We start from the raw sequence: 13,827 nt of genomic DNA on the forward strand, positions 1-13,827 counted from the left end.
AACAGTGATAACTGAACCGTACCTCCCAACAATACCCAAGCCCAAGAGTCTGTTTATCAGCCTCAGCTTTTGTAGTTGGAGTCAGTCAGGGCCCCACACTCCCAGGACTCACAGCCAAGATGGTCTCTGGCCTCCTCAGCAGCCTCAGCTTTTGTAGCTGGAGCACCGTCAGGCATCCCCCTCCCCTTGGTGTTTGCCAAGCCCCCTGCCTCTGAACATGTGCAGGCACTCTGCAGATGCTCAGAGGTACTATGCTCTCTCTCTGTGTGTGTGTGTGTGTATGTATAGGCATGACCAAAGATGGAATGAGGTGGATCAAAATGAACATGCTTAAACTAGAAGGGGTGGGTCTATAAATCCAAGACCAAAGTTTCCTGCAAGCATTATTTCCCCCCTTTTATAATAGAGGTCTTTCCTTTTGTCACACACATAAGCTGCCACCAGAAAAGAATCAGGCTCCCACCTTCTCCTGGAATATGTATGTGTGCGTTATTAACACAGGACAGGAAGTGGATAAATAACATTTTAAAATAGAATGTACATGCTAGCCAATTCAAGTTTTAAAGAGGGCAATTTTAAGGAAAAAAGCACTTAGTGAATTCCCTGTGCCAAAAAAAAGGTGTCATTCATTTTTAAATATATTTTTCTCTTTTAAAAATCTTGTGCCAATCATTTTTACGTGTGCTGTGAGTATAAGTTGCATGAATTTCTATCATGCATTTATAAGCCTTTAAATTTCATCTTCCGGCACCTGTTCCCCTGAAGAGCAATGGGGAAGAAAGTGTAAATGAATTTAAGATTTATTTAATGGAAGATGCCTTTCAGTGAGATCCAACTAAAATTCTATCTTTGAGCTATTATGCCTATGATTCCCTTGTGATTCTGCAGTGTGCTGCTCTGTTTGTTTTGTAGGGAGGTCTTGCCGCCAGCATCTTTACAACAGATTTATGTTTAATTCCTCTGTTCCAGGAAGAAGATCAGGAATCAGAAAATGAGAAACTAGTGGTGAGGGAACCTGAGACTGAAGATGGTAAGTCTGGGGATGCATGATGGCTGGAGGGACAAACGTTGGCGATAAAAGACTGCACGAGTGATGCAAAGAGCATCATTTAGTCTGGAGACCATCATTTTTTAATGTTCTTAATGTAAGACTGGAAGAAAGCCATTTTTAAAATTTATTTTGTTTGAAATTCTTAACCATTAGAGGCTGTGACAGAGCAAAAAGGGCAATTTTAAAATGGAATGCACATTCCAGTTAGTGCAAGCTTTTGTATATGGACTGAAGGTATAGGGATCACTTGTGAAAATCAGAGCCAAGCGGAAAATGTGAACTTTAGAGTAAGATGCCTTATATTTCAGTAGACTGCAGTTCTAGGGAAAACTAGACAAATGCCACAATGCATTGCCACTTGGTTGGTTTTCCTGCTGATTTTCCTGACTCTCTATTGTAATCCAATTTCTAAATGTTAGTTGATTCAGTTCCATTCATAACATAAACAAAGTACATTTTAAATGTGTATACACCTACATGTAAATTAACACTAGATAATGAGAGAGACAGGGACGCGGGTGGTGCTGTGGGTTAAACCACAGAGCCTGGGACTTGCCGATCAGAAGGTCAGCGGTTTGAATCCCCGCGACGGAGTGAGCTCCTGTTGCTCGGTCCCTGCTCCTGCCAACCTAGCAGTTTGAAAGCACGCTAAAGTGCAAATAGATAAATAGGTACCGCTCCGGCAGGAAGGTAAACGGCGTTTCCATGCGCTGCTCTGGTTCACCAGAAGCGGCTTGGTCATGCTGGCCACATGACCCGGAAGCTGTACGGCGGCTCCCTCGGCCAATAAAGCAAGATGAGAGTTGGCCACGACTAGATCTAGTGGTCAGGGGTCCCTTTACCTTTACTAATGAGGGACAGCAACTCCCAACTTCCCATTGTTTCTTACTTTAGAAATTCTCCTGTCTGTTGATTCCAACTTCTGTAGTCCTACCTACCCACCCCGCAGCCTTACCTGAACTGCTTCCTTATTTCTGGCCCTCTAAGCAACCTTGGGAAAATAGGCACGTTTCTGAAAATATGGGGCTTGCCTTCCACCTCTATCTGGCTTTGTTGCACAAGAAGATTGTGTAGTGCATTGTGGGAATATCTCTCCATCATATTTAAATGTGAACAGAAAGCTCCCTAGTGGCACACCTCAGCCATAGTACCCTTAGATTAAAAGCAAACAATATCTGCATCCTTACTAAATCAGGGATGACATACACACCTGGGTGGGATCTGATGACTTATTATTGGATGCGAACTCACCCCTTGCGATACAATGGAAGGGGCTGACAAAGAACTCTGGCGCTGACAATCGGAACCCGGCAAGTTCTACACTTTCGTCCTCTCCCCTCTGAGCCAGCAAAGATGAAAATCCAGGTGGCTTTCACTTTTCATTTCCAGTTCTCTCCTATATTAGCAGAGGTGGGTGGGAAGCCAGAGAGGGAGGACTAAAGCAGCCTGGCAAGAACCCTGCTTCTTGAAGGATGTGAATTGGAGAGTCTGAGCCCAGTTACAAGGCTAAGGCAAGGCTGTCACATCCTATAAATAAGGCCTCCGGTGAAGAAGTCCTGGGCATTGCATTCACTCTCCCATCCCTTCTGGGGAAGGGCAGAGGATTAGCTGCCTGCCCCCCAAGCAGCTGCTTCCTCCTCCTGATTATCAGGCTGTTAATTCTTTTCAGAGGAGATGCAAAGCAGGGGGAAGAACAAAAGACAAGCCGGGATTTGTCAATGAAACCTTGTAAGAAGAAGATTGTCAAATTAGCACAGTGTGTCCACCAGTTGTATCAGCTGGCAACCTTCACGTTCATGAAAATACTAGGCAATTTATATTAATTGCAGGCGTTTTAGATGCGGACCTCCTGCAAATGGTGTCCCCCCACCCCCCCAACCGCCAGAGCAGACCTCAGCATGGAACAAATTGCACATCTGAAATGATAATACATTTAAAAATAAAGCAGAATGCTAGCGTGGCAGCGTAGCTCACCAACACACGACCATCGCCATTCAGCACAGATCTGCTTTCTTTTTCTGCCTCCACCTACCCTTGCTTTACAATAACTTTGGAAGCTGGGCCTAGAGCTCCTTGCCAGATCTGGAGGGCATCTCTGAAGAGGTTCATATGGAGCCCTGTTTAAGTGATTAGTCCATCAGCTGATTTGCAAATGATTAATTGACTAATTGGGGAACACAGCGTAAAGCAAGGCAGACAGAAACATGTGTGCCTTGAGGCCTTTCCAGCTAAATTTGAAAAAAAAACCCCTCTGTATTTTATGCCATGATCCAGCACCAGCGGCTCAAATTCCAGTGTCCAGTTAGGGTTGCCAACTTTTCAACTGGCCCTTGTAGCTGTGCTTTCAGCAGTGCTGCGATCTGCGCCAATTGGCAGGTGGTTCCTGCAGTTCAAGCAATAGGAACACACCAGATTTACTGGGGGTTGCTTTTGCAGTTGGCAAGCCTGATAATCTTACTGAAATTTAAATGGGGCACTGGGCTTGGCTTACTTTAAAAAGTGCTGCATTACTTTTTGGGGTTGGAGGATCATTTGAGGAAGTTTACAGAAAGTTGTCACGGTGCTGTTTGCAACTTGTCTGGTGGTTACAGCAAGTGGGACAAATCCTTGTCCCACTTTCTTGCTGTCCCTCGAGGCCCCATGTCACAGCAACAATCCTATTGGCTCAGGAGGATTACACTTATCACCCTTATAAACAATCTTTAATCCTCACAAACCATGTCCGCAAGGCAGGGGGAGTGATTATCATCCCTGTTTTATAGTGCCATTTGCTGGCGCTCACACAGCAAGACTTTTTTTTGAGAAATAAGAAGTGGAGCTGCTCCTGTGCCTTTGACAGCAGTCTGGCACACAGACGCTAAGCAGGTGAATCCTTTGCCTTCATTTTATCTCTGCACCCAGAAAGGTTTTGCTGGTTAAAGGCACAGGACGAAGGCCAGTTTAAAAGGGGGGGGCATAAGAAACTGCCTTAAACTGGGTGAAACCAATTATCTAGACCAATATTGCATATTCTGACTGGCAGCAGTTTTTGAGGTCTTTTGAGATCACTATCTGATCCTTTAGTTCCAATTTTGTTTCTTTTAGAGATTTTCTGCAAAGCATGTCCTTTGCTATAGAGCTATGATCTTTTCACACACAAAAGTATCGCCTACTGGATTGTATCTTCCCACCCTTTATATCTTCCTGTATGCATACAAATGTAATGTGTAGTCCTGAATAATAGTTGTGTTCGGTGTAGCTTGTCCTCATCTTGTAGCACCTACGAAACAAAGCCCAGGAGGACGTTGGCACTAGGTTTCCAGATGGACTGTAAAGTTGCATGCCAAAGCATTTAACAGTCCCAGCGGCTGAATTTCTGCCTGCTCCATAGCTTTTAAAGTCCTGCCAAAAGGTGGAAGCTCTAGATAAACAAAGCACAGAGCCAATGCAGACAGTGGACCTCTCCTGGCGTCCTTTTTACTGTGCGTTCATGATGGCATCGGCGTGGTTATACCCAGTAGTGTTTGTGCCTGCAAAAATATTGCGGTGCTTCGTTTCCAATTGGTGCGTGCCCCTTAGCTTCCTGCCAACATCCTGTAACTCTTTGTACCACAAACGTTCCAGCTTCATTTGTTCTTTGCCCTCGCTTTCGTCACAGCACTATATGCTCCTCCAGAAAGCAGTCATGCAATAACACTGGGGGATTATCACAGAACGGCCGAGAAAGCAGAAGGGTGGGTGGGTGGGCGGGTCAGTCCACCACCACTTTCATTGCACCAGTGGCATGTCGCAGAATACACCAGCAAAACACCACCAGTCTGGCCCTGTGAGGGCGAGGTTTCTAAGAGCAATACTAGAGACTAGTAGCCAACCAGAGCTCTGACATGAGGCTACAGAGCTATTTTATTCACCTAGTAAGGCTCAGAGTGGTGATTTTTAGGGTGATCAGATGCAAAGGAGGACAGGGACCTTTAACCATTTGTAAAAGTGGGAAGCATTTCCCCCCAGCAGGTGCTGTCTGTCTTGCGAAGGTAAGAAAAGCTGCACCTCCTGAAATTTCCACACTTGCAGTACTACAAAAGGTTCAGGGGCCCAGTCTTCCTTCCCATCTGGCTTGTCCAATTCCCTGATACTACATATGTATGCAGACACACCTGAATAGGCATCACCGAGTGAAAATAAGAAAGGTGCATCATCGATCTCCAGCTCTGCATCCAACATTGATTAAGGGACTTCCAGATTAAAGAAAGAAGCTAGAAGGGAAACTATTACTGTCCTAAGAAGGAGGCGACGTGATCCCTGGGTGTGTTGGAATTTATTCATTTCACGAACCTGAGATACCATTTACTGGAATAGCTTAAAATATCCATGTAAAATGCCAATAGCAGTTAGTGGAGGCAGACAGGATTCCAAGGCTTGGGGAACTTGAGGTCATACAAGATCTTTGCCATATGGGACTCTGGTGCTGCGGCTGTCTCGGTTCATACACTCGTCCCCTCCCAACCACGAAGAAAGGTATTATATAATTCAGGCATATTAATAGAATTGGGAAGGCCAAGTAGGTGAGGCCCCTGGCAGCCATGTGGGAATTGAATTGTTAGCCAGCAAATTTTGTACTTCGCTAATGCATTTTTCGCCCCTGCCTGCAGCATCCAGCCTTCTGAGTGTTTCTCTGACATAAATGGATGCCTCTCTCCCCGGTTCCCATCTTTGTGGAAGAGTGCCCATTATTATAGTTCAACTACTTTCTCTTTCCTCTTTCCTTTTTCTTTTGCAATCTGACTCTGGGTTTGCTTCTTCTTCTACTTCTTTTCAGCAACATGAACTTAAGTCTGCTTCCAGACAGATTCAGCAGAAGATTTCCACCCCATTTCAGCACTGCAGTCTTGTGCTTCATCATATTTGGGCAGCAAGGCTGCCCACTTCAATGTTGCTGATCAAATACGTAGTGCTGCTGCAGTATCAAATATCAATATTATTTTATCACGTTTGATTCCTGAACTCTATGGAACCTCCAGGGTCAGTAGCAGTATGCCGCTGAATACCAGCTGCTGGGAGCAACAAGTCAACTTTACAACTGATCAGGGATATGGACCCAAGGCTTCCAGTTCAATCTGTTATACTATATAGTGGTATGAAAAAGTATTGCCTTTAAAGTTAGGAAATGATTCAGAAGGTCAGGGAGACTGGTGTTAACCTGCTTTGTCACCTGTAATGAGCTTTTAAAACTAGCTGGGTGAAAGCTTAGATGCATTTAAATTTATATCTTGCCATTATTTCATGATGTGCCGCAAAATGGCATGCCATGTTTGTACACCATTTTAAACCATAGTTAACATAAGCTATGATTTAACATGCATGAGCATGTTTCTCATTACCTACTCCCGACTGCTCAAAAGCCCAGGTTTACACATCACACAACAAGCCAGACTTGGGCTTTTTTTCAGACTGCGCCCCCCCCCCCCCGCCAGTCAGAAGTGGAGGAGCAGAGCACTTAGGAGTTTTAAACTCAGTTTAATTTAAACTAGGGCTTAACACTGTGCGCAAACCAGACCATAGTGTTTCTTCTCAGGCAGTTTCCCATTCCAAGCACAGAGCTGCTTAACTTCAGCAAGGTTGTTGCCACCATGGACTTTCAGGCTCAGAAGACACCCTGCTATAATCTACAGAAGATAAACAGGTCTTGGTCAGGAAGTCCTTTAACTTCTGAGGCCTGGAAATGGGATGCAAATTTGAAAAAATTAGGCATGTCTCAATAGTATTGCCTACTCTTCTTTAGCTTCTGATACCCATCACTGTTGGAGACACAATACTAGATTATTGCCTATCCATCAGTACATTTCATTTCATTTTTTGGTTAACCTAACCCAAATCTGTGCTGTGTTCACTTTTCCTTTCTTGTGTCAACCAGTAAGATCCAAAACCAGTTAAGCTAATATGCTAATTCTTAATATCACTTCATTTAAAAAATACCAGGTCCATGCAGATTTAGGAGCCGATCTACTTTAAGTGTTTTGTAGACTGCATATAGCAGGAGATGAATGACTTGGCAAATCTGCCACTGACTTTGCATGCTGAATGTTAGAAATCAAAGCTTTATGTTTCACATCGTGGTACCCATCTGGGTGCAGCCAGAAATGAAGCTTTCAACAAGCTGAGACTGCCCCCACCCCAAGCATCCCTCTTCATCTTCCTTAAAGGTGTGACATTGCCACACAAGAATCTCCAGTAGGCTATGGGATTCACAGGTTTAAAACTTGGAAATGAGTCCTATCAAACTACAGTGGATGCTTGGGTTGCGAACGTGATCCATACAGGATACACATTCGCAACCCGCAGCGTCCGCAACCCACAGCAGCGCATCTGCACGCACGCAGGTTGTGATTCTGCGCTTCTGTGCATGTACAAAGCGCGATTTAGTGCTTTTGCGCATGCGCGTGCACCGAATCCCTGAAGTAACCTGTTCCAGTACTTCCAGGTTTCAGCGGTCCATAACCCCAAAAAACGCAATCTGAAGCATCTGTAACCCGAGGTATGACTTTAATTGGGATAACTTTCTGAGAAAACGACCTGCATAGGATCAGATTGTGAGGAAGATAGGATGGAAAAGCATTTAAAGTTCTCAATTTTTTAAAATAATAAAAAAATGACTTCATGGAAGAAGATGACCTTTTGAGGCAGAGTCCCATGGCATCTGGCAGGCTCATGATGGGGTGGGTGAGGGCAAAGGAGTGAGTTTAGCTAAATGCCTTTTAAATTGTATTTCCAGCTGCTTTGTTTAAAGTAGGTCATTCCACTCCTCTTACATATTTTGCAACAAGTCTCATGCCCAGAACTTGAAAAGTGTTTCCTGTAGTTTGCTGGAGGCAGGGAAGATATAAATATTGGTAGGCCTTTTCATTTCAGCCCAATTCCTATGAACACTTGGAAAGCTTGCTTTGCCATATTTAGAATTCTTTACTGCATCTATGGATAATTTAAACTTAGGTTATGTAGGGGTTGCAGGTGCTTCCAAACTGTCGTTATTTTTGAGGGAGACTCAGCCACAAATTCAGGTTGCTCAGTTATATTTGATTGGGAGGTCTCGTGCAACAAACCCGCTTCCCTAAAAGTTTGGACTTTTTGCAATAAGGAAAGTGAGGGATAACACATGCTTCGAGGCAACGTCATCTAACCTCCCTGCAGACAAATCAGAACGAATGCACATTAAATAGCGAACATTGTCTAATCAGAATAAATCAGGATGAACGCTCAATAAACAGGTCATGTGGAAGGACCCACAGAAATTATGTGTTGATCTTTAAATGAAGAAGCTCTCACAGAAGAAGTAAAAACTAGAGAAATAAGAGTTAAGTTGCAAGCTTGGATAGATGAACCATCGACTTTGTTCAGTAAACTTTCATTAGTGTTTGAAGCAGCAGCAGCAGCTTTAGCGCAGATTGATCACTCTGAAAGTGTTTTATTTTTAATTTTTGTTCTGAAATGACATGGTATGTTGATGGTCACTCATCATCTACCATCTGAATGCCAGATCATCAGGACTCACCCCCCAGCCCTATCCTCTTCCACTTGTGTCTGGGCAGCTAGATCTAGCTACATCCTATCCAGCTTCATCCTATCTTCCCAACAGCATTAGAGCAGGGGTGGAGGAATCTGTGGCAGCGGCTGACGGAAGTCCAACGTCATCGGGAGAAGCAAATGTCCCCCATCCCTGCGCTTCAGACAGGAGCCTTCCATGCATGTGGTTGAGGGGAAGCCATTTGCCTCAGGTGGCAGATCCCTCCCCTTCTCTGCCCCCGCACCTGCCATTGTGCCACTGTCAGTCCTGCTGGGGCTTCAGCTGTGCCACCAACCCAACGACTGTGCCGCTGCGCCCGCTGCCCCTGTATTGCAGCGGCAGCACAGGTACAGCTGCAATGAGGGTACAGTTGCAGTAATGCAATTGACAGCAGTGTGGGGGCCGTGGCAGAGGCAGGGAGGGGACCAGGATCTGTGGTTGGGGGGCGCCATTGTGCAGACAGCGTCATTGTATTTTGCCTGCAGTGGCAACATGTCTCAGGCCGGCCCTGACTATGGAAAGAAATGGAAGAAAGAAGTCCTTGGTGGATTCATCTGCTATTATAGTGTGCCTCTTCACCTTTTTATTCAGTCAGCCAGGCTTTCCTCCAGGATGCCCCTACTCCATTTCAGTTCCCCCAAATCTAGTTTTATATCGTTGCTGTTTTGTCCCTCCATCCCCAACAGACTGTCAGCATTTTGTGGTCAGTGAGCACGCTCGGTGCTATTTCTTTTTGAAAAAATTGGCCTGTACTCCATGCACTTTTCCACTGCTGGTTTGTGGATATGTGTACACACAACAACATCGGCCTCAATCAACAGCTCTCCTGTAGTTTCTTGAGAAATACTGAGTTTTGATGCTTTTCCTCTCAAACCAGCTTTGATCCTATTTGAAAACGTAACCGTATGAAGGCATCCACACACGCTCTCTGTCCACTGTTGTGAACTCAAACGGTGGGCAACTTGGAAACACACACACACACACACACACACACACACAATACAGCTATATGCAGTGACATGCAAATGTGATTTGAAATGCAATGAGGTCGGGACAACCTGGCTGCTTTTAAAGCTGGCCTTTTTGTATTTATTGCAGTCCTTCCTCTGAACATATACTCTCTCTTGTCCAAGCACATTCTAATTCATTATGCTTCCCTTTTGGTACACTGGCACTCTCACCTGAACATCGGCAGCAGAGGGAATGATTACAAAGCGACCTTAGGTTTCTGTTACTCCTTCCACAAGAGGCAACTGAAAATATCATGGCCTCCCTGGACATTCCACTGGGAACAAAAACAAACAAAACTCTGTACTTCGGAGCTTTCTGAATATGCCGGTGGCCAGGCTAACCTTAAGTACAGAAACAACAAATCCTTTCTCCGTTCCTTATTCAATTCCTTTCATAAATCGTGGCGTTACTGCTGATTTCTCTCTCTTTTTTTTTTTTTATAAAATTTTTATTAGGTTTTAAACACATAATAAAAGACAATACAAGACAATACATAAACAAACAAACATATAAACACGTATACTTTCTTAACATTTTTTCCTTGACCTTCTTTCGGCGACTTCCCCATACCTCCCCTTTCTGCATCCCTGTTATCAATCTTTTCAGCATCCCCTAATTTCCATATAAGACTTTCTTTAGATCTTATTTCTCATATCCAATTGCTAGTCGCTGCAATTCTGTTTTGCATTACCCAAAACATTTTAGCATTCATTAATTTTACAACAGTTCTTAAGATAGATTTTAAACTTCTTCCAATCTTCTTCCACCGTCTCTTTCCCTTGGTCGCGGATTCTGCCGGTCATCTCAGCCAGTCCCATATAGTCTATTACCTTAGTCTGCCATTCTTCCAGTGTGGGTAGTTCTTGTGTCTTCCAATACTTTGCTAATAATACTCTTGCTGCTGTTGTAGCGTACATAAAAAACATCCTGTCTTTCCTTGACACCAATTGGCCTACCATACCCAGGAGGAAGGCTTCTGGTTTCTTCACGAACGTGCATTTAAGCACCTTTTTCATTTCATTATAAATCATTTCCCAGAAAACCTTGATCCTTGGGCACGTCCACCAAAGGTGGTAGAAAGTACCTTCAGTTTCCTTACATTTCCAACATTTATTATCGGGCATGTGATAAATTTTTGCTAGCTTGACTGGGGTCATGTACCACCTATAGATCATTTTCATGATGTTCTCTCTTAAGGCATTACATGCCGTAAACTTTATACCGGTAGTCCATAACTGTTCCCAGTCAGCAAGCATAATGTCATGGCCAATGTCTTGTGCCCATTTAATCATAGCTGATTTAACCATCTCATCCTGTGTATTCCATTTCAACAGCAAGTTATACATTCTTGACAAATTCTTAGTATTGGGTTCCAAAAGCTCTGTTTCTAATTTTGACCTCTCCACCTGGAAGCCAATTTTCCTGTCCTGTTTAAAAACTTCATTTATCTGGTGGTAATGTAGCCAGTCTCTTACTTTAGACTTCAACTTCTCATAACTCTGTAATCTCACTTTCCCCTCCTCATGTTCTATAATTTCCCAATACTTTGGCCATTTAGATTCCATATTAAGTTTTTTCACTTCCTTAGCTTCCATTGGTGACAACCACCTGGGGGTTTTGTTTTCCAGCAAATCTTTGTATCGAGTCCAAACCTTATACAATGCTTTCCTAACAATATGGTTCTTAAAACCTTGATGGATTTTTACCTTGTCATACCATATGTATGCATGCCAACCAAATCTGTTGTTAAACCCTTCCAAATCCAAAGTGTCTGTGTCTTCAAGAAGCAGCCAACTTTTCAGCCAGCAAAACGCCGCTGATTCATAGTACAGCTGATTTCTCTCAATGGATGGTCTCGGTAGCATTTATCCAGGAACTCCAGGATCAGTGACCCATTAAAGCGCCTTTTCAAGCTCTCTGGTAGTGTGTGATAATTAAATGAGCTGAAGTTCTGCACACTTCCAGTCGATCAGACTTGTGTGGCTGCCATTGTCAGGGGACACTGTTGGTTTTTCCATGAGGGGAAATGAGATTTCATGAAGCTTCACTTTCCTCAAGGCTGCTGAGCCAAGGCTTTGCTGTTCAGGGTGGTTGCTGTTGCTGAAAGTGTGTGGCATATGGGAAGGGAGTGAATTTGCATAGTGCTGTTTTCCAGTAGCTTTACTCCAATGCTGCAAGCAAACTTCATAGCTTACCTCTAACTTTTGTGCGCTGCCCCAGTCCCAGAAAATATAAAATATATGCTATGGAGCTGGTTGGCATTATACCCAGTTTTCCCTCCTTGTGTCCCAGTACATACTTTAGTTATCCACAGATTGCTCCAGAAACTATAGTTTCTGAGGATGACCGATCCAAAATAGAGGAGGGAGACTGAAGCATGGGTATGATAGAAGGGTCCAGGAATTTTTACTTCTGCATATATAGGTCCGGCAGATAGATTCCCCCCTACCTTGAGGTAAGTAGTTTTCTCAGGTGGTTTGAACTGGGAGGGATAGAGCAATATGGAGGGTATTAAATACAGGGGTTGAGCCAGAGAAGTGGTAGCTAAAGGGATGCTCTCAATATGTTGGACTCCAACTTCCATCAGCCCCAACCAACATGACCAGTGGTCAGGGATGATGGGAGCTGTGATCCAGCAACATCTGAAGAGCACCTGCATTGGCTATATCTGAGGCAGAGCTTTGAGCACTACCACATTTGGGAGGCGGGGGTGAGCAACCACCTCTGTGACTCTTAACTGGTGCCACAATTGGCTAATGAATCGATTAATTGGTTGAAGCAGAAATTTTATTCCTGCCCTTTTACCCGACACCATCAGAATTCCATACGGTTGGCTCAGCACGGGGCTTTTCCCTTTGGCAGTTGGGCTTATACTATCACCTGAAGCCATTGGGGGTGGTGCAAGGCAGCCTAGGTGGCTCTGAGGGAAACCCTGGGGCGCTTCCTCCCCATCTGTTCCCGACCCCTCGCCAAAGACAAGCACCGCTCGCTCGGAGCAGTAATACAAACAGCATGACAATTCCTCGTGAAGATGTATTGCTGGAGATGCGCAAAGCGCTGTTTGGCTCTTTCCAAATGAGATGCAAATTGCCGACAGCATGTCATTATGCTGATGGCGTGACATTAGCATATACAAATGAAGCAGCGGTCCTTCAGCTCCTGATGAGTTGCCTCTCGCAATGGCGAGAAAGCTGCATAGCCTGCTTTACAACAATACCCTCCTCTCTGCAGTTAGAAATAAAGCTCTAAGCATAGACAGTGTCCCACTGCTCCTCGCACATGGAGAACAACCTGTGCCCCACTGGAGAGTCCCAACAATGAGACAGCATTGCTCCATCGTCTGCCTGGTGCAGAGTTTATTTAAATGCAACCTTTTATGTATGCAGGCTTAAAGGAAGAGAAACTGGCAGGCACAGGTGCCTCCCCCTTGCCGTGGGGCCTTTAATTGACTTCCAGGCCTATCATTTACTGGGGCTCTTGTAGGAAGATAACCCAGAACTGCGGTTTAAAACATAAACAAAGAGCTCTACCAAAAACCTGCTTTGAATAGATAAAGCTCGGGTCTTTGCCTACTAGTTATAGCTTTAATTACGTCTACAGGATTCCAGAGAAATAAAGCATCATTCAGTGCTGTAAAGAAAGGCAGCAGACCCAATCTACAACTTAGGAATCCTCTTGTGTTTTCAGTATTTTGTTGGGAGCCACCCAGAATGGCTGGGGCAACCCAGTCAGATGGGTGGCAAATAAATAAAATCATCATCACCATCACGTGGTAACAAAGAAAACCACTGCCCCATAAAATCTTGGGTTGTGCGCACACGTTTGAGTCATATATGCAACATGCTTAATGGGTACACAATTCAACACAGAATTTGACATGCTAGAGCCGCACTGTGTGAGGAGACACCGGGCAGAACAACACACAGAGATGTGACCGTAGGGGGAGGTTAGGGAATGGTGATAAAAGTGAGAATAAAGCGATTGCGTTGTGATCTACTCAGGACAACTTATCTGCCATTCTCTGAAAAATGCATAGGAAACGTTTCTTGCACCTATAAGAGATGGCTAGATATGACCAGCTCGCACCTTTAATTTTTTTTAAAAAATGTTTCTTCTGATTTTCACATTTCAGAATTGAAAAATCTGAAGTGGAATTATTTTCAAAGATGCAACTAGATTTCTGTGTGATGAGCATTTTTGGCCCAGCTCAGTTTTCTTTCTGTGTGAT

The 13,827-nt window shown here is 44.2% G+C and overlaps 1 protein-coding gene across 7 annotated transcripts in view; it reads left to right on the forward strand.

Moving 5' to 3' along the window:
- JMJD6 (jumonji domain containing 6, arginine demethylase and lysine hydroxylase) overlaps window positions 1-13,827 on the forward strand; it is a 90,554-nt gene that overhangs the window by 52,260 nt on the left and 24,467 nt on the right. For 6 of the 7 annotated variants that reach the window (XR_014544294.1, XR_014544295.1, XR_014544296.1 and 3 more), the window contains one exon: window positions 970-1,030. Coding sequence is in view for 3 of the 7 variants with exons in the window: in XM_083597916.1 (XP_083454042.1) it covers window positions 970-1,030 (61 nt within the window). In the remaining 4 variants the exon portion in view is untranslated. Of the gene's footprint in view, window positions 1-969; window positions 1,570-1,912; window positions 6,074-13,827 lie in introns of those variants that run through there. The other variant, XR_014544293.1, reaches the window with a different exon arrangement.

This window comes from Podarcis filfolensis, assembly GCF_964270895.1.
Source record: "Podarcis filfolensis genome assembly, chromosome: 2".
Lineage (NCBI taxonomy): Eukaryota > Metazoa > Chordata > Lepidosauria > Squamata > Lacertidae > Podarcis > Podarcis filfolensis.